Raw genomic sequence first — 21,986 nt, 5'->3', positions numbered from 1 at the left:
TTGATAAATATTTCCTGAACAAACAGTTTCACAAATATTTTCAATCAATATTTCAATATTATTATTTGCAATTTTACAGTTTTACAGAGTATCAATTCATATCACAATCTTTCATCAGAACAGCACATTTTATTTCATGGAGTGATCAAATAGACACATCTATTAGTTTTAAGAAGTGTTAGAATTAAGCTGAAGAAGGTGTGAAGGAGGACAACATATCAGACCTCTCACGGTCCATAAATCGGACTTCTGGGATATTTAATTACAGGGCCCACACTTAACATCTTTATTTCCACTGCGCAGCTCTGTGATTGTAATGTCCTCAGTAGTTCAATTAAAAGTGTAAATTAAATTCATTAAAACCCCACCAGGGGGCAACTTTTTGTTATACTCACACCTGTATGGAATAGCCAAATTGCATTACATAAAGGTGTGAGGTGATTTTGATTGATGAAATGAAGTAACAAGTAAAGAGTTTTTTTTATTTTTCTTTACAAAAAGTGATAGCACTAATTTGAGAGGTCTGGTAACAAGGAAGCAGATTGGCATTACTACCAAGGCAGGTTGGCATTGATAAGGGTATCAGTTGTTATCTCTAAGGCAATTATCCACATTGATATTTCTGTGTTTGTTTACTTGTTTATTTATTTGTGTCATATTCGTACAGAGATTATTTATATTTACATTTATATTTACATGTGCAATAGTTTTCAATTTTGGGTAAATAGAGTCAAACTGAGGTCAATTGTTTTACACATTTTCATAATTACATATTTTGAGAAACAATGAATCATTATGAGTCATATTATGTAACCACTGTGAGCGACATGAAGGCTGGCCAACAGAGGTCACGTTCTAGCTGTGGTGGGGCGAGAGTAGAACCTACCCGCACAGACAGGCAGACATCGGGCCGTTCACCACAACAATGTCCCCCGCCCCCGCCCACTCCATCGGCAACAGCTGACTGTCGACTGCGCTACGGGTCAATGAACTGATTGTTGACATCTACTCAACGCTGAATGCTAGATAATTCTACGGTGTGTTAAGCGTGCGCGTTTACACCATTCAAATTGTTGATGGATTGATGCAGTTTTGGTTTATGACACAAGGTGTTAGTTGACAACAATTTTTAATTTCTCAGTACCGACCTCAAAGCAAAATTTTTATTATTGTTAAAGTTTCAGATTTTCTATTTTTGTTATTCAAATTTCAAATGTTTATGTGTAAAACTGTTTCGTGTTAAATGTATTAAATGTAAATCAATGGAAAAAAAAATCAACAAAAAAAATGTGTCGTATGAATGAAGCGTCTGTTGCCACGTCAAGCGTCGTCGCGCCGGGTCGAAATTGTCCCGGGATGGAAAAGGCCTTCGTGCGGACCTGAAGGTCGCTCGGGCCAATTTTTTTTGGCAGGGGAGATTTCTGTGCCGATTTTTAAATTCAAAGATTTAAAATCCGCGCCAGGCAATGGACAAGTCAGTCCAACATGACGTAACGCGGAAGGATACGAACTGGAAGACCGTTGGGAGCCGTGCCGTGTGCAAACGTCTCGTCGTCACTCGTGGCTCAGTAATCGCGTAGTCAACATGTGAAGTCGCGTTTTGTCGCTGGTGTAGGACGAATTTATTAATATCTTAATTCGTAGCTCGGAAATTAGCGTTCGGGCGGAAATTGTACGTGCATCAAACGATCGCAATTGTCAAAATTTCGCCGAATTGCATTTGGGGGTGTGTTTTATTAGTATTAAGTCGAGACAGTTGAGATTCCGGATTGATTGTTCGCGTTCGTGATGAAAATTCGTACATGCATCATATCGATAGCAAATGTCAGTTTCTAGCGAACAGCGGGTCGTCGTGAAGGTATTTTCAATTGAATCATTAAACGCCAGCTCGAAAAAACAAGAATTAATAAGTCCTACACCAGAAAAAACCGTGTCGTGATATTCCGCTCGGTCAGACAAAAAGTCAAAATTACCACGAGTCAGTTTTTAAATGTTCGGTACGCGTGAATCTTCGTTGGAATGAATGTGTATGTGTCGACATGTGTACGTAAGTAAATGTTTGTGTTATTTGTGTTTTAGTATTAAAATAGTCTTGCCAATCTGCTACATTTTTTCACATGTACCACTCGTTTTACAAGTTATGAATCATGTTTGGTTTGGTCTGAGATTTTCATGTTTCATTTGGTCTACTTAGAGCACATGGTCACGATTCAGGATAAAATGTTTTATTAAATTTGGCCATGTCATACAAAGAATTTAAGTTATAATAGTAAACCTAGTCAAATGAAAATTATTTATTAAATTGAATTGAAATGGTATATTAATTTAAAGAGCAATGTTTGTCTGTGATATTATTATTTTTGTATTCTATGTAAAGTCAGATTCTATCATCATCAGTATTATTGTTTAAAACGTTTGTATTTCATGTGTAGAATAATTTTTGAACAGTATTACATTTTTAAATAGTGAGAGTTTGATTGTGTAACGTAAATGGGGGTAACAGAGTGCTCGGTCGAAGGCTAGGGTTGATAAAAGGTCATGAGGATAGACTCCCATTAAATTCATAAATATTAAATACTAAATAAAAAATTATCAAATAATCGACTCAGCAGTCGATTGGCCCCGTTGCACTGATCAGCAAGGAGTGATGTAGATCACAAACCTACATAATAGTCCCTGTTTGATTAAATTGTAAACTGGCCAGTTTGATCGTTACGAACATCTTTGGGGAGTCTGGTGATCCAAAACAAATAAATAAAATCATCAAGGCTAGGTTTTCCCGAGACTTTGCAGTTTTAAAAATGAACAAACCGCCAATTTGAACATTCAATCTTGCAATCAACTCTCTCACTCTCTCTTACAAAATATCGTTAAATTATGCACAAAAAGGTTATTATATTGTTTATATTTGTTACTTGTATCACAGCTCAATTCAACTCATTATACAGTATTTTTACAAATCACCATCTTTTCATTATCCTGTGTTTCAGCTGTTAGTATCATTAGTATAAAACTGGTAAAGTAAAGAGGTAAATGGCTTAACTGAAAGAGGTATACAAAGTATTCACAATGAGTGTTGATGATCACATTTTGTAAATATATTTTGACAGTGCAATTTTTATAAGCTCAGTTCATAATATTTAATATTAAATTGGTGAATTCATGAGTAATCGGCTTAACCGAATCCAGTATATATAAACATCTTGAAGTCATACTTTTGATAAATATTTCCTGAACAAACAGTTTCACAAATATTTTCAATCAATATTTCAATATTATTATTTGCAATTTTACAGTTTTACAGAGTATCAATTCATATCACAATCTTTCATCAGAACAGCACATTTTATTTCATGGAGTGATCAAATAGACACATCTATTAGTTTTAAGAAGTGTTAGAATTAAGCTGAAGAAGGTGTGAAGGAGGACAACATATCAGACCTCTCACGGTCCATAAATCGGACTTCTGGGATATTTAATTACAGGGCCCACACTTAACATCTTTATTTCCACTGCGCAGCTCTGTGATTGTAATGTCCTCAGTAGTTCAATTAAAAGTGTAAATTAAATTCATTAAAACCCCACCAGGGGGCAACTTTTTGTTATACTCACACCTGTATGGAATAGCCAAATTGCATTACATAAAGGTGTGAGGTGATTTTGATTGATGAAATGAAGTAACAAGTAAAGAGTTTTTTTTATTTTTCTTTACAAATATTATGTGAAAACTTTTGCAAAAAGAGGTGTTTATCAATAAGTAATTTTTACAAAAATTTAAAAGTTATTCACCTATTATTAAAAAACATAATACAGGGTTTTTATAAATGAATGGTGCAATTTTAACTTTAAATTAAAAGAAAACTATATAAAGTACATTAAAAATATTTATTTCATTAGAATCTCCATTAAAAACAGTTTTATATACTGATGCATTTTACATTTCAATGTGTCCACCACCGATAGCTCTGCAGACATCTAATCTATGGTCGATCTCGGCCCATACGCTGTGCAGCATGTCTCTTGTAACCGATGATACTGCCTAATAAATCCTTTCCTTTAAATGAGCAACATCACGGATTTTCTGAGAATATACGATGTTTTTTACGTATCCCCACAGGAAAAAATCGCATGGAGTCAAATCCGGGCTTCTAGGAGGCCATGCTATTGGGCCACCGCGACCTATCCATCTTTGTTCAAACTTGTTATTCAAAGCAACACGAACAAAGTCCTTATAATGGGCTGGTGCTCCATCTTGTTGAAAATACATCATATTGACATTATAAAACTCGTCAATTTGAGGAAAACAAAAATTTTCTAGCATATCCAGGTACACATTACCATTAACACTTTTCTCGGCAAAGAAAAAAGGTCCAATTACTTGGTTTTTAGTCAGTCCACACCAGACGTTTACTTTTGGTGTGTCTCGGATTTTTTCGATGATCTCATGAGGACGTTGAAAACCCCAAATTCGAACGTTGTGTCTATTAACACACCCATTAACATGAAAAGTTGCTTCATCTGAAAACATAACATCATTTAAAAATTATTCATTTTCTTCAATCTGATTTAAGATGTAAGTTGCATACTCCACACGTTTATTTTTATCATTCGGTTTGATACCATGCAACAGTTGAATTTTATACGCATGAAAATGCAGCCTTTTATGCAAAATTTTATGCAGAGTTGTCACTGGGATTCCAAGCTCCAGACTCCGACGTGGAAGAGATTTTTTTGGACTTCTAAGACAAGATTCGCTAACGTTTTGAATTGTTACCTCTGATACAGGCGGTCTCCCAGAAGTCTTCCGTTTTTGTACCGATCCAGTTTCTACGAATTGTTTACTCCAACGCGTAATGTTATTTCTGTGAGGTGGAGCTTTGTTAAATAATCCCCTAAAAGCCCTTTGCACTAAAACAACATAGAGCGGAGGCTGGTCTATACCCCCCCTCCCCCCCCGTGGGAATTTTTGAAATATACATTTTTTTGCTCGTATTGACATGTACTTTAAGGTTTTAGGTGTTTGCCACTTGTGAATTACAGCATGTTCCGGAAAACACGAAAATATCATTAATATATATATTTTTAAAAATGGTTTTTCTTTAGCGAGTTCGTTTAGCTCTTCAATACGACCGATTTTCATGATTGAGGTCTCAAATTGAAGGTATTAACGCACAGATTTCACATCAAGCATCGGCATATAGTTGCCTACAGTCCCACTCGGCTTATACGTAAACAACATTTTTTCCCATGTATTTCTTATGGGAGTTAAATTTGGTTTTTCTTTTCCGAGTTCGTTTGGCGCTTCTACCCACCCGATTTTCATTATTGAGGTCTCAAATTGAAATTATGCACGCACAGATTTCACATCAAGCATCAGTATATATTTATCAACAGTCCCACCTCGGCTTATACGTAAATAAAATTTCCCCCCCATGCATTTCTAAACGAAGTTAAATTTGTTTTTTTCTTTTCCGAGTTTTTTTGGCTTTTCTACACGTCCGATCTTCACGATTGAGGTCTTAAATTGGTAGTATGCACGCATATATTTCACATCAAGCATCATCGTATATTTATCTACTTTATTACTCGACCAAAAACATAGATTTGATATATTTTTTAATTTGTATTTCAATTTAAATTGTACGGTATTTTACCATTTACAATTGTATAACCCTATATATTTTGGTCTAAGAACCTTCAGTGAAATACCGGTTTGCATTTAAGATATTAGTTATTCAAATCGGACGGGTTTCAAGCAAACTGAAGGTGAACATCCAACATAAAAAAATAAATTATAAATGGTTTTTCTATGATTGAATATCAATAGCTCCAGTATTGTTTATGTTTTTTATATGATTTAGACTCTAAATAATCAGTCAATTATAGGCTTTAAATTGAGCTATTGATAGTTTGAATCAGTTAAGTTTAAGATACTATATTACACAATCAAAAATCAAAAGTTTGATTATTTATCGGATATGATATTTATTTTAACGCTACAGTGCAGCATGGGTCCTTTAGTATAGATTTTTTAGTTTGATTTGATTTGATTAGTTGATTCCTGTGCGTAGGACGGGCCCACAGCTAGTTAGAATTTGAAAATGCAAGTATGGTGAAGTCATCAGATTGTTCTCTCAGTGACATGCAAGCAAATGAAATAAAACGAAGTGAGCAAAGTATTTTGCAAGTACTGTACTTTATGTTTTTGAACAATGCATTATTCTGCTTGAAGTTGAAAACTGTGATCAGAATTCCTAGATGGTCTATTTATCAGCTGGAAGACCTGTACCCGAATCGGTGGAAGACAATTTACTCAATGTAGATAATCTAGGGAAAGCTGCATGCAAACAGATTAGTTGAGATAAGAGCTAAAAGAAATATTTTTCTGAAGTTTTACTGCTGTCCCAGGAACGTGATATTAACCTTGAGAAGCTGATGACATACCCATTAGATCCAGGACCATGGGCATTAGCCATTACCGATGGATGCTCAACAAAAACAGAAAAGGCCAAACTGCTCCATGCTTTGGAGAACAAGGGTACATAGCAGACGAACCTTCCAAGATTGAAGAATGTATGTATGCAATTAACGGTATGGCTTACTTTTAGGTTCTTCCTAATATTCCAGAAACCTCTGGTGAACTAGCACAGATTGCCTTCAGCCGTTTTCCGAAATTCAGCAGGATATACTTTATTACGGATACCTATTTAGATGTATCTATTAAAAACATTGAAAGAGAGAAGGGGATTTGGAGAAACGTTTTTATTGAGAGGTCCAAAATCTAGATCCCACGGGATTGGAAAAAAATCCTAGCAAATGGTAAAAATAAGGAACAACGGGTTAACCTGCTAAATAATGTCTCAGCACAAATATGCATAAATTCAAACAAGCTTCAATACACGTTTCTAGGGTGATGTAAGGTTCTTTTTGGTGATATTTTGAAATTCACCCCCCACCCACAAACAGTAACTAAGAGTTACTTAGAAGTTACCCAGCTAAGAGTAACTTAATTTTTTTTAAAGGCAACCCATATCAATCAGCACATTATTAAAGAGATTTAAAAAAGAAAATTATTGTCCCAAATCCGATTTTTATACGAGGAAAACGGAAGTTTTAGACGTTTATTTTACTGGAACCTTACATTCCAGAAAAATTTACGTCTAAAATATCTCAATAAAATTTATTTAATTTAAATAGAATCTCTTAAAATCTCTTTTCTAGAGGTACTCGTTAAATCTAATGTTATTTAAATAGATTTAATTGAAAATCAATTCAGGCCAATTTGAAATCCGCATTGCCTGCAGGTTTGTTGCAGCGGGGGTATTTATTATTTTTTTTATTTTCATTTGAAGCCTTTGAATACATACTGAAGAAGTCCATAAAAAAATATTGCACCAGTAATTAACGCAGGCTACCCTTTTGTAATTTAAATAAAACAGTTTTTAAATTTAACAGTTTTTCTTTATTTTCCGGAATAAGCTGTAATTTAAAAGAGGCAAACAACTGAATTCTTAATCTGGTAGGTAATACCAACAAAAAAAAAGTATAAGTCATAAATTCCCACGGGGGGGGGGGAGGGTTTCATATTGGTGGCTCATGGTCTAACAGACCTTAATTCACTCAACAACAGCACACACTTGGCTTTCTCTTGATCAGAAAACATGTTTTTTGATCAGAATCGAATATTTGAGGTTATTGCACAATTTAACCAACAACAATGAAACAGCTGTTTTCTAAGACAGAGTAATAATACTAAATGAGCTGAAGAATTCAGAGGTGCCAACCATTTTTTTCTACCTCGCACAGTAATTATTTTATAAGCATTCAAAACTGCACCATTCATTTATGAAAACCCTGTATTATAATAACATGATTTTGAACTGTAAACCAGCAATTGAATTACTATTAGGTTATGTTGCCTTTTTGAAACTATTTAAAAAATTATATTCTAAATTGTTTTGTGTTTGCTAGGTAAAACGTAGAGAGAAATTTAAATAATTTATTTATGAATTTTACATAGATTAAATTTGCTGCTTCAATCGGTCAAATCTGCGTCAGACCTGAAAAATTACATTTTCTTAGTTGTGTATGATAATTAATCAGACATACCTAGAAAGAAACACTTGGTTTATTCATAAAATATCCATGCAGTTTTAATACTTTAAAGTTATTGTGTGTAATCTTTGATTATTGAACTAGAATATTCCATTCCCATGTTAAAGTTGTTGCCAGTTAAAAAAAAAAAAATTGTCATAGTTGATATGAGCCACCCAGATTGTGCTGATCTAAATTACTGATTTCTTTCGAATACAGGATGGTTTGCAGTTTTACCAAGTTAAACTGATGGAACGACTTATTATCTACCATAGCAACACTTATGACCAATGTCAGCAACAAAAAAATGGTAGAAAATAGAATTTTAGACACTTAGCGCATTTTGTGACTGGCTCACACAACTACAATCTTTTATAAAAAATTGGCTACTACTGGTCCATAAACATGGGATGGTTAAACAACATTCTTCTTAGAATTGTGGAAACAGCTAAACTCAAAGCTACTTTTGATTTTTTAACTATCAGCCATGTAATACATGATTTAAAAGATTCACAAACAAGTTTGTTAAGACTATATTTTCAGACATTTGTGTACATAATATTTATACAGGGTGGGACAAAACAGATAAAGCAGTTTCACAGTTACTAATGCATTGTTGGTGATAGGTAGACTTTTTTGTTGCATTTTTTGTTGGCCACTTATAGGTTACCATCTTAGTAGCCATTACCGCCGAAAGCATCAAGGTTATACAGTGTGTGCTTATTTAAACAAGTCAGTGGTTGCGATGCAAGATCTTTGCCAGCGGATTTTTATGCTGCGCAACAACAAAACACTGTTCCTGGTGAAAACACAATACTATCTTTGGTTAAAAGTTGGAAGAGATGGGTAGGCCTGCATCTTTAAAACTGAAAACCAAGCATGATGAAGTTCAATTAAAACACCGGGAAATAGTGAGTTTGCCACTGACAATATGCCAGTTGTTCAAAGAAACAACTTCAAACAACGAAACTTCAAACAAAGAATATGCCAGTGTCATTAATGTTTTTAAGAAGCTGTGCGATCCTCTTCTTCAACAACCGGTCACTTTTCTGTGTTCAGCTAATAATTTATCGGTTTAAGAAACATTATTTTATCCAGTTTATAATGTACCTACATTAGTTTTCAAATACCCGATTAAAATCAGCAACAATGGCCTATAACAAAAAATTCAAAAGAATTCTCGGGAAAAAAACAAAAGGTTTATTTAATTTCGGTACCGGTAGGCTACTAATATACCTAACAAAATGACGTAAAAAAGACTTAGCGAATTTCCATTTGCCTGATTGGATTTAAACTAAAATGTCTCCTTAAAATATCACATTTATTCCCTATTTAAATAGAATTAGTTTAACGAGTACTTAGGTTTGCTGCAACAGGGAGTGTAAAAAAGATTTTTTTTTATAAAATGATAATAGTTTAGTAAGAAATAAAAGTATTTTCCAAAATCGATCAAAATGTGTTCATAAACAAGCAAACTACAACAGTTGACTAATTCTCCATAAGAATAACATGGGAATTTTAAAATTACAATTTTTTGAATTTTCTCCGTAACAATTAGGCGCATAATAACGCTTCAATATACTAAATTATTAGTTTTTTAAGCTCTACAAAATGGTTTAAACAGAAATTGTGAAATTTTATGTTTTTAGGGTCAAAAATGGGAAAAACCTATTTTTACCCCATAAAACCCCCCATAAACCCCCGTTCCCATAGTCCGATCATGCTGGTTCGCGAACTCATTCAAGTTTATCCCGCCTTACACCTTCAAACCAAATTTTATCAAAATCGAACAAAAATTACTCAAGTTATCGTGCTGATGGACATATATATATATACAAATTTGAACGAATGGTGTTTTTGGCCTCTGGGGACATCACAATGAAAAAGTAAATCGGTCCCGGGCTTAGGTCTTACCATGAGACCTACGGTAATAGCTACTTCCCTATAGGAAAATTCGCTAAAAGGTTATTATGATTAGGGATTCAAAAGGTTGACCCCTAAGCCTTTCATGTTAATTTTCTATTAGAAAGACAATCAAATCCTTTAAGTTTGTATAGCTCCGAAAAAACTTACCTGAGACCTGAAAAGTCGTTATGTTTTTATAGAGGTGTGCTTCTTTTGTGTATAAAACATCGGAATATGATGATATTTAAAATTTTTATGTTAGAAATCATCAACGTAATAGTCAGGGACAAGCGGTACGGTCGTGAATTGTCTGAAATAATCTAAATCTTTCTAAACAATCCTTCAATTATACTGTTAGTTATAATAAAAATATGTGTTTCAATTGAACTAAACTGTTCAACATACACTGATATTTGAGTTATTGTCACGACCAAACACAGTATAATCCATAAGGCTGGATTGGTCGTGAAAAAACCAGCGATGGTCGTGAAACTTTGGTCGTGACATTACGTGTTATTAGGCTCTGTTCTGGCGGTAGCCCTGCACCTCATGTTCGAGGATACAAAGTGGGCTTCTAGGTTAATGTAGCAATTGAAGTATCATATCAACAAAAATTTAAACAACGGCTACTTCATCAAATGACTACGTACGGTCATGGACACACCAAAATTAGAAAAAACACAAAATTTCCTTTATTAATCTTGTAGCTTAACTAATTATTTCAACTCGAAACGACCGGCACAACAAACTAGACGTTTGCCCCGAACTAGTCTCTAAAACTATCTGACGCAATCGACGCCAGGCTTGCCACTGTCGTGCTCCAAAGTTGCATTATTTTCCCAAATGGTCGTGACGCCAAATCGAGGGACAGACTTATTTTGTCATGGTAGTCAGTTTGCAATGACAATAAAATTATAATATGCTCCTTTTTTGTAAGTTTAATAACTATTGATGACATAAAAATATGGCTTTATATATTTCGGCATGAATAATTAGGTAGTCTAAAAACAGCGTGAAAGTTGGAAAATGTACCCTAGGGACACGTCATGGTCGTGAATTTCAAGACTTAAAAATACGAAAAAAGTACCTAGAACCTATTTAAAACCAAATAAATATGTGTAACATGTTGCCCCCATCCCAAAAAATATTAAAACACACAATAATAATATACAAATCCAGTATTTACGAAGTAAAAGGCCAGGGACATGAAAACGTACGTTTTTAAATTTTCACTCAACTGTGCAATCCATTTTTACCAAAAAAGAGATCTAACATGCAAACATTGTCTTTTATACTGGTTTTACAGCTTAACCAGATTGGTGGAATTTAATTTAGAACAGCTCTTAGTTCATCTTTAAGATTCATGAAACAGCTCTTGATGACATATTCTGAGTTACTTATGGCATAATTTTTTTCCTACAGTTACCTAACAATGTACATGTTCTCTCACTGATTTGAGAAAGCAAAGTAGCCAATTCGCTCATCAGTGAGACAATGTTAACATTGTCTCACTCTAATTACTTTGTCTCACTCCAGATTTGCAACGTGAAGGCACGAAATAGTGAGCGCGTAACATGCAGGCAACGTCGTATGTGCGCGAAATACGTTGGCAGCACTGGCTGTAAATCAGCTGGTCAGCTGTTGTACTGTTGTATTTGTCACTTCACATTAAATGTTATATTAAAAGTTCACTTCTGTGTAAAAATAGGTTATGTTTCTTCACCAATTTATTTGTTTTATGGTAACTGGAGGAAAAGTATAATGTGCAACTCGAGCTCAAAGTACAATTGCCTCACTCGAGAAACCATTCCTCACTCGCCTACGGCTCGTGAGTAAGGATTTCTCTCGAGTGAGTCAATTTCTCAATTTTCTCACTAGTTGCACAAATAACTATTTCTTGTTTCAAACGTTGTAAGAAAATCTTCCGACATAATTATTTATAAAAACGAGGTGTTAGCCCGTCCTACGTATGGGAATTCAGTAGTCAGTTAAAACCGTGTACAATTCAGATCAGCTAGTTTACACATATAAAGACAAAGTTTCTTGCAGTTTTAATGTGAAAAATCGTCTTGTAAACAAATGTTGTGTGACCAAGTATGTTTTAGCGAATTTCCCATATAGGGAATAAGCTATTACCGTAGTACTCATGGTAAGACCTGGACGCGGGACCGATTTTTTTTTCGTTTTGAGGTCCCTAAAGGCCAAAAACACCATCCGTTCAAATTCATATATATATATATATATTTATATATATATTTATATATATTTATATATATGTGTCCGTTAGCACGATAACTCGAGCAAAAATGATCCGATTTTGATGAAATTTGGTATAGACGTGTAAACCTACGTTTATTCGAACGAGTTCGCGATCCAGCATGATCGGACCATGTGAACGGGGGTTTACGGGGGGTTTTATGGGGTAAAAATAGGTTTTTCCCATTTTTGACCCAAAAAACATAAAATTTAGCAATTTCTTTCCAAACCATTTTGTAGAGCTTAAAAAAACAAATAATTTAGTATTTTGAAGCGTTATTATGCGCCTAATAGTTACGGAGAAAATTCCAAAAAATTGTAAATTGAAAATTCCCATGTTATTCTTATGGAGAATAAGTAAACTGTTGTAGTTTGCTTGTTTATGAACATATTTTGATCAAATTTGGAAAATGTTTTTATTTCTTACTAACTATTAACATTTTACAAAAAAAACATTTTTACCCTCCCTGATGCAGCAAACCTAAGTACTTGTTAAACTAATTCTATTTAAATCGGGAATAAATGTTATATTTGTAAGTAGACATTTCAGTGTAACAAATCAAATCAGTCAAATGGAAATTCGCTTAGTCTGCAGGTTTGCTGCGGCGGGGGTATTTATTCCATCATAGGCCTATACGATATGCATTTTAAATCCGATAATTTTACAATAAAACCGCAATTCCGCAATTTTTACGATGTGAAAAGCGTTGAAGTGAGATTTGCAGCCAATTTGCACAGACGCACACTGATTATAAGTTTCCTACAGTAGAGAGAGTAGTCAATTAAGAAGTGTATAGACCTAGTCAACGATACCACCTTCCATAGCATACCTCCCTCTTCCATAATAATTATTATCACCACAATACAACTACTATACACAATTTCCAGTAGGTCTGAATAGAAACGGAATAAAACGATAATCTATACTATTATATAAAAATCTAATGGTGTCTGTCTGTATGTGTATTACTAATAGGCGCAAAAACTACTGAACAAACTGGCCTAAAATTTTACAAAAATATAGTTATCATACCAAGGACCATTATAGGACTATTCACGTTTCGGTACTGACCATAGGCTTTGCCCCTTTGGCTTTAAAAGTTGTGAGTTGAAGATTTTAAAAGTAAATATTGATTGGTCTCCATGACTGCAATGAGAACACTAACAATGTTTGTTTACATTTGCTTTGACATTTAAATGTAAACAAGAAAAACTGCTAAACTGCATATTTCACAATTTCAGACAGCTGATACAAAGAAATTAAATATAATATTTTCCATAACTATGAGGTAGGTTTATTTTAATCTAAACTTTTATCATGGATTATTTATTCTAAAACTATGTCAATGATTATATAAAAAAAATATTTTATAACCGTTGCTGTATCAACTCCGGCTCTGCTTTTGATTTTTTTAAAGCATCTTAAAAAAATGAAAATAGTGTTATTAATATGATTTCATGGAAACAGTATGAAAATTACAATGTATAGATGTTTTATATGAATTTGGAGGCTACTTTAAATAAATTCGAACTCCTTAACATGTGTTAGATTAACTTAACATAACTTGCACATCACATTGTTTTTTATATGTACATTTAGGTAAATTAAGTTGTTGTGTTTTGCTAAACCATGCATAAATTAAACTAAAGAATATCATCAATAACTAAACTGTAGGTAATGTGTAGTTGATTTTTGCTTTTTAAAATCTGTTGTACACAATCTGTTGTGTTTATGTGTAACTATAATTAATTATCAAATGGTAATACAAAATACTCTTATTTTATCTTAACATAGCTTTTAGTTCACATTTACTTTATTTTAAACATTTATTATTTGTGTTTTGCCACATCACTGATTAAATTAAACCAAGGAAAATATCATAAACCTAAGCAGTACACAGTGTTCTTTTGTTTCTAAAATCAATGAAATATCTGTTACTATGTTTACTTAATGGTAAGTGTGAAAATGTAAAGCCAATGGACGATGGAACTGATTAAAAGAACTGGTTTGTATATGTTGATATTTTCGTAGAGTACAATCAGAGATGCGATGAAACATATACTGTATTTGCTGTTAAATTGTTAATTCTTGATGCTTTGATAATCATATTAGTTTTGTCTGCTGTCTTTAATGCTAAATTATTGTTTAACATTTTTTTATAGTACCTATAACTATAGATATAGTTTTCTTTAATATTTCAAAAGACTGTATTGAAAAGGCATAGCAATACTGTATTTCTAAAGTTTATAACAGCTGACTTAGTTTTGCTAATGATTTATTGTGAGTGAAGAAACTGAAGATGTAAGGATTTGTGATTTAATATAAAAAAAGTGAAATTAAAAAAAGATTTTCATTTAAATTTGATAATTAACAGTAACTTCAAAATGGAAATTTAACATGTCAATAATAAATAAAAAGAGATGTTATTAAGGGAGATGAAATGGTGGTATCCACTACTTACCAGATTCAAAAGTCATAACTTAAACGTTTCTATTAAGGCCATAAAAGTTTAATTTTGTTTCTATAAGCGTTGGGGGATGTGTAACTATTATATGCAACAGATGTAAAGACTAAAATGTTTCTATTTTGTTTCTATCTTCCCGTTGCAAAGCACGGGTACAACAGCTAGTATCCAATAAAATTCACAGTAGGTACACATAATTTAACTTTGGTGTCCTAACATCAAAACTAATCGTCACACCTATCCTTTATATCAATTTCACTGCATTGATTGCTAAATAAATAAGTGTAAACAAAGAAGAAAGAAAAGTAAAAACAATAACAGTTTGTTTTGAAACAGCTGTTTGGTTCAAATAACATTCATTTGAAAAAAAGAACTGGTCACATGTAGCAGGAATATAAAAAGTAAACACGCTAGTAAAGCTAATGACGTAATTGTCAATGTTTATTATCCATACTGTTATCAGTTCAATCATTGATAATTACCCACCCTCATAGAATAAATGTACATCGTAATTTCCCATATTAGTTAATTTAAACTACAATACATTCGTAGTTGAAATAAAAGTGATATTTTCACGTTTGGGGGCGCTGATATAGGCACCCCCAAACGTAACCACAACTGAACACGATTTCATAAAAGGATGGTTTATCTTTTATGGATCTATGTCATCCATCTGTTTATCTTTGTATAAAACTCGGCTGAGGTTGTGGTGGTAATTTACAATCGTGATTCCTGATTATTCTTGATCTTCTTTTTATGACATTAATTCCGGGCCTAATCCAAACAAAGTTAAAGCAGACAAACATTAATTGTAAAGAAAAAGCTACCATGAAGAATTAAAACATGTAAACATTGTTATTTTTCTATTCTTTCCTCGAAAAGTGGAATAGTAAAATAATTTGCATTTATCCTTTTTTATTAAGACTCGTGTACAGAGCCTCGATTTGTACTGTGGTTTAATTAATTTTGGTCTAAACTATTTTAAACTGTGGTCTAATTATCTCTACTAATCTTACTTATTTCCTATAATCAATGATAAAAATAAAATAACCTCATAGTTCCATAGTTTATATTTAACCAGCTGTTAGTTAAAACAAATTATATTGCTCCAAAACAAATCGAAGATTACAAAAATTGCTTTAAAAAATAATTTGAACATCCTAGTATTTTACTATGTATAATTTAATTAATCTGTCATCCTCTTACAGAAGAATTGAACGTATCAATGATTTGCATTACACATAGTATAAATAAGTCAACCATAAGTATGTCTTTACATTTTTATCCAAATGCTGAATTTGTAACACAAAAGCTAATGTTTACAGCTGTTATGTTAAGCAAATTATTTTATGCCAAAAGCTAGTTTAGAATCTTAGCGTCGGCTGCTAGACTTTAAAAAAATTAAAACTTAATTTCTAAAAAACTGGTACCCTAAACTAAATTTATGGCTTCGACATTCCCTAGTTCTCAAAATTATCTTTCTTTCAACACAAAAATCATAAAAATCCGTCGAGTGGTTGATTCAGAATCGTGAAATAAAAAAACACAATTTCGTTTTAATATTATAGATGTATAATTTGTTTGTTTTTATACTAAAAATAAAGAATAATTTTTTACAATTAAAAAACTGGTACAAATTTTTACTATAATACGTTATTTATCAAATACCTATCTGTGGAGAATATACGACATCTATGAAGTAACGAACAGCTGTTTGGATAAAGATTATTTTTTTCCTACAGTTACCTAACAATGTACATGTTCTCTCACTGATTTGAGAAAGCAAAGTGGCCAATTCGCTCATCAGTGAGACAATGACAATGTTAACATTGTCTCACTCTAATTACTTTGTCTCACTCCAGATTTGCAACGAGAAGGCACGAAATAGTGAGCGCGTAACATACAGGCAACGTCGTATGCGCGCGAAATACGTTGGCAGCACTGGCTGTAAATCAGCTGGTCAGCTGTTGTACTGTTGTATTTGTCACTTCACATTAAATGTGATATTAAAAGTTCACTTCTGTGTAAAAATAGGTTATGTTTCTTCACCAATTTATTTGTTTTATGGTAACTGTAGGAAAAGTATAATGTGCAACTCGAGTTCAAAGTACAATTGCCTCACTCGATAAACCATTCCTCGCTCGCCTAACGGCTCGTGAGTAAGGATTTCTCTCGAGTGAGTCAATTTCTCACTTTTCTCACTAGTTGCACAAATAACTATTCTAGCTGCCACTTGGATATGTTTACATTGAATGTTGTTTAAAATACTGAAACCATTTCCAATCACGTTTTGTAACTTACATACGGTAACGGATTTCATTAATCACAATTGCAATAATGTGTAACTGCAAATGAAATTGCGTTTTCCTACAGTAACCTAACAATGTACATGTTCTCTCACTGATTTGAGAAAGCAAAGTGGCCAATTCGGTCATCAGTGAGACAATGTTAACATTTTCTCGCTCTAATTACTTTGTCTCATTCACTCCAGATTTGCAACGTGAAGGCACGAAATAGTGAGCGCGTAACATCATAGACTAACCAACATAAGGGAGCATGTTTTATCTATGGTAACATGTAGACAAGGTCGTATGCGCGCGAAATACGTTGGAAGCACTGGCTGTAAATCAGCTGGTCAGCTGCTGTGTACTGTTGTATCATTAAATGTCATATTAAAAGTTCACTTCTGTGTTAAAATATGTTACGTTTATTTCCCAATTTATTTGTTTCATGGTAACTGTTGGAAAAATATAATGTGCAACTCGAGTGCAAAGTGAAATTGCCTCACTCGAGAAGCCATTCCTCACTTGCCTACGGCTCGTGAGTAAGGATTTCTCTCGAGTGAGTCAATTGCTCGCTTTGCTCATTAGTTGCACAAATAACTATTCTAAGCATCATTCAGGACTCAGGTCGTTAACTGGAGATTTTCTCTGTGTTTGTATGTGTGTGTCAAATTGTACTTGAGTTTTGATAACCGGGAAACAGACCCTGAAACAGTGCTGTACTGCTGTATCACGGCCGCCTTGAACTCCAGGTTGCGGCCTTCGAAGTGGCAACATCGCAAGTGGTGTTGTAACACTGTAACCGTTTTTTTGTTTGGAAGCAGGGTGTTTGTGTACCATCGATCTCTCGATGTTGTGTACTTACGGATGATTGGTTACTGGACTATGACAATATTGTAAAAATGTACTCCGCTTAAAAATGTACAGATATAGATTAATTCATATTGTTTCGGATTTCAATTCTGTATGTTTTATTTTCAATATCTATAATATTAAATCGAAATTGTGTTTTTTTATTTCACGATTCTGAATCAACCACTCGACGGATTTTTATGATTTTTGTGTTGAAAGAAAGATAATTTTGAGAACTAGGGAATGTCGAAGCCATAAATTAAGTTTAGGGTACCAGTTTTTTAGAAATTAAGTTTTAATTTTTTTAAAGTCTAGCAGCCGACGCTAAGATTCTAAACTAGCTTTTGGCATAAAATAATTTGCTTAACATAACAGCTGTAAACATTAGTTTTTGTGTCACAAATTCAGCATTTGGATAAAAATGTAAAGACATACTTAGGGTTGACTTATTTATACTATGTGTAATGCAAATCATTGATACGTTCAATTCTTCTGTAAGAGGATGACAGATTAATTAAATTATACATAGTAAAATACTAGGATGTTCAAATTATTTTTTAAAGCAATTTTTGTAATCTTCGATTTGTTTTGGAGCAATATAATTTGTTTTAACTAACAGCTGGTTAAATATAAACTATGGAACTATGAGGTTATTTTATTTTTATCATTGATTATAGGAAATAAGTAAGATTAGTAGAGATAATTAGACCACAGTTTAAAATAGTTTAGACCAAAATTAATTAAACCACAGTACAAATCGAGGCTCTGTACACGAGTCTTAATAAAAAAGGATAAATGCAAATTATTTTACTATTCCACTTTTCGAGGAAAGAATAGAAAAATAACAATGTTTACATGTTTTAATTCTTCATGGTAGCTTTTTCTTTACAATTAATGTTTGTCTGCTTTAACTTTGTTTGGATTAGGCCCGGAATTAATGTCATAAAAAGAAGATCAAGAATAATCAGGAATCACGATTGTAAATTACCACCACAACCTCAGCCGAGTTTTATACAAAGATAAACAGATGGATGACATAGATCCATAAAAGATAAACCATCCTTTTATGAAATCGTGTTCAGTTGTGGTTACGTTTGGGGGTGCCTATATCAGCGCCCCCAAACGTGAAAATATCACTTTTATTTCAACTACGAATGTATTGTAGTTTAAATTAACTAATATGGGAAATTACGATGTACATTTATTCTATGAGGGTGGGTAATTATCAATGATTGAACTGATAACAGTATGGATCATGGTGGAAGGAAAAAACATAGGTGTGCTATTCCCACATATTCTGACGTCACTCGGATTGCAAACAAAAGATCATCTGATTGTGATTGTAACTGTCAAATTAGTATGTATTTGTTTTTATTTGGTTGTTATTGTTTTTATAATAATAAAAACAATAACAACCAAATCAAAACAAATACATAATATACTAATTTGACAGTTACAATCAGGTGATCTTTTGTTTGCAATCCGAGTGACGTCAGAATATGTGGGAATAGCACACCTATGTTTTTTCCTTCCACCATGAGTATGGATAATAAACATTGACAATTACGTCATTAGCTTTACTAGCGTGTTTACTTTTTATATTCCTGCTACATGTGACCAGTTCTTTTTTTCAAATGAATGTTATTTGAACCAAACAGCTGTTTCAAAACAAACTGTTATTGTTTTTACTTTTCTTTCTTCTTTGTTTACACATATTTATTTAGCAATCAATGCAGTGAAATTAATATAAAGGATAGGTGTGACGATTAGTTTTGATGTTAGGACACCAAAGTTAAATTATGTGTACCTACTGTGAATTTTATTGGATATTATCGTTTTATTCCGTTTCTATTCAGACCTACTGGAAATTGTGTATAGTAGTTGTATTGTGGTGATAATAATTATTATGGAAGAGGGAGGTATGCTATGGAAGGTGGTATCGTTGACTAGGTCTATACACTTCTTAATTGACTACTCTCTCTACTGTAGGAAACTTATAATCAGTGTGCGTCTGTGCAAATCGGCTGCAAATCTCACTTCAACGCTTTTCACATCGTAAAAATTGCGGAATTGCGGTTTTATTGTAAAATTGTCGGATTTAAAATGCATATCGTATAGGCCTATGATGGAATAAAAACATACTTGGTCACACAACATTTGTTTACAAGACGATTTTTCACATTAAAACTGCAAGAAACTTTGTCTTTATATGTGTAAACTAGCTGATCTGAATTGTACACGGTTTTAACTGACTACTGAATTCCCGTACGTAGGACGGGCTAACACCTCGTTTTAATAAATTTATGTTTATAAATTTAAATTTAAATCAATTAAGTGTGAATTAATGAGCTGATATCACCTGTCTGCCATGTTATCTTATGGGACGTCTGTCACTGAACAACACCACTTGCAATGTTGCCAATTCTACCAGGCCGCGGCCTGTAGTTAAAGGCGGCCGTGTCTGTACCCGCTCTACGGACGGTATCATGTAGTCAGTTGAAACCTTCTTATAATCTGAACAACAGGTGATTTGCATATGTAGTGCGCATTTTTCCAGATGAACAGGCAAAACTCCGTATACAGCACACACTTCGTAAGGGTACACAGCTAGTAAGTACTTATCAGATATACAAATTATTAATGAAAGGTATGTATAAGCATAGCTTAAACATAGCTCCATGTAACTAGGTGCATGGTTATTCAGAGGTCTGCTACAAGTTGCTGATCCAGGGGAAAATAAACAAACAAAAAAAACACTACTGACTTCTCTTCTTTCTACTTGACTAGCCTACTTCTATCTAAACGAAAACAAAACAACAATTAGGTTAGGTTAGGTGGTAATACTGTATAGTGTATTTCAGCCTGTATGACCATTTAAAATGACTATTGTAAATAGTGTTGTTATCCAGTTAATAATATTTCTACATTTATATAGTTTCACGTCTGGCGGTCAGGAAGAAAATGAAGGGGTTAAGTACGCCAACAAGTGTGAAGGTATTTTTATAGTATTAATGAATTTATGATTGAATAAGTAGGCTACAGTATATAAAACCAACCATCCCAATACCGAACTTTACTGGTATTAACTAGGCCTAGGCCTAATTAATTGATAACATTGATGTAGGCCTAGTCTCAGATTCTCAACCAACTTACCCTATAAGGCCTATAGGATATGATTTAGGCTGGTAATTATTTGGACGTAGTGACTACTCGCAAAAGTAAAATTTTTTTTTTTCATAATGACCTAAATTTCACGCTGAATCCGAAAATGATGTTTTTATTTTTCGGAAAATACCGGAAATTCCCTAAAAAAGGGAAAAACGGGAAAATTTTTTTTTACTCAAAATACGTCATGTGGGTACTCAAAATACGCGGAATATTGTGTAGATTAAGAATATGCAAAAACACCGGAGATAGGGCGAGAAAAACTGAATAATCGGTTAGGCCTTGGTTAGGTTAGGTTTGGTTAGGTTAGGTTAGGTTTGGTTAGGTTTGGTTAGGTTAGGTTAGGTTAGGTTTGGTTAGGTTAGGTTAGGTTAGGTAAGATTAGGTTTGGTTAGGTTAGGTTAGGTTTGGTTAGGTTAGGCTAGTTTAGTTTAGGTTAGGTTAGTTTAGGTTAAGTTTGGTTAGGTTAGTTTATCAATAACATGAGTATTGTAAGTAACCTAACCTAATCTAACCTAATCTAACCTAACCAAACCTTAGTTAGGTTAGGTTAGGTTTGGTTAGTTTACTTACAACACTCATGTTATTGATAAACTAACCTAACCAAACTTAACCTAAACCAACCTAACCTAACTAAGGTTTGGTTAGGTTAGGTTAGGTTTGGTTTGGGTTGGTTTGGTTAGGATTGGATTGGTTAGGTTAGGTTAGGTTAGGTTAGGTTAGGTTAGGTTAGGTTAGTTTAGTTTACTTACAATACTCATGATATTGATAAACTAAACTAACCAAACTTAACCTAAACTAACCTAACCTAAACTAAACTAACCTAACCTAACCAAACCAAACCTAATCTTACCTTACCTAACCTAACCTAACCTAACCAAACCTAACCTAACCTAACCAAACCTAACCTAACCGATTATTCAGTTTTTTCGCCCTATCTCCGGTGTTTTTCATCGGATCAAAAAAA

The 21,986-nt window shown here is 33.3% G+C and overlaps 1 protein-coding gene across 2 annotated transcripts in view; it reads left to right on the top strand.

The window, feature by feature from the left end:
- Positions 1-1,868: 1,868 nt before the first annotated feature.
- The window catches only part of LOC128999611 (protein canopy homolog 4-like), a 33,594-nt gene continuing 13,476 nt past the window's right edge, over positions 1,869-21,986 (top strand). Inside the window, exon 1 of one of the 2 annotated variants that reach the window (XM_054426195.1) lies at positions 1,869-2,047. In XM_054426195.1, the coding sequence (XP_054282170.1) occupies positions 2,020-2,047 (28 nt within the window). In that variant the 5' untranslated portion in view covers positions 1,869-2,019. Of the gene's footprint in view, positions 2,048-20,674; positions 20,849-21,986 lie in introns of those variants that run through there. The other variant, XM_054426194.1, reaches the window with a different exon arrangement.

The sequence above is a fragment of the Macrosteles quadrilineatus genome, unplaced genomic scaffold, assembly GCF_028750875.1.
Source record: "Macrosteles quadrilineatus isolate MER2022 unplaced genomic scaffold, UCM_ALF_1.0 Scaffold_8__2_contigs__length_117827958, whole genome shotgun sequence".
NCBI classification, from domain to species: Eukaryota; Metazoa; Arthropoda; class Insecta; order Hemiptera; family Cicadellidae; genus Macrosteles; species Macrosteles quadrilineatus.
Note: the sequence above shows the minus strand (reverse complement) of the source record. Positions and strands in the feature narration are given on the sequence as shown.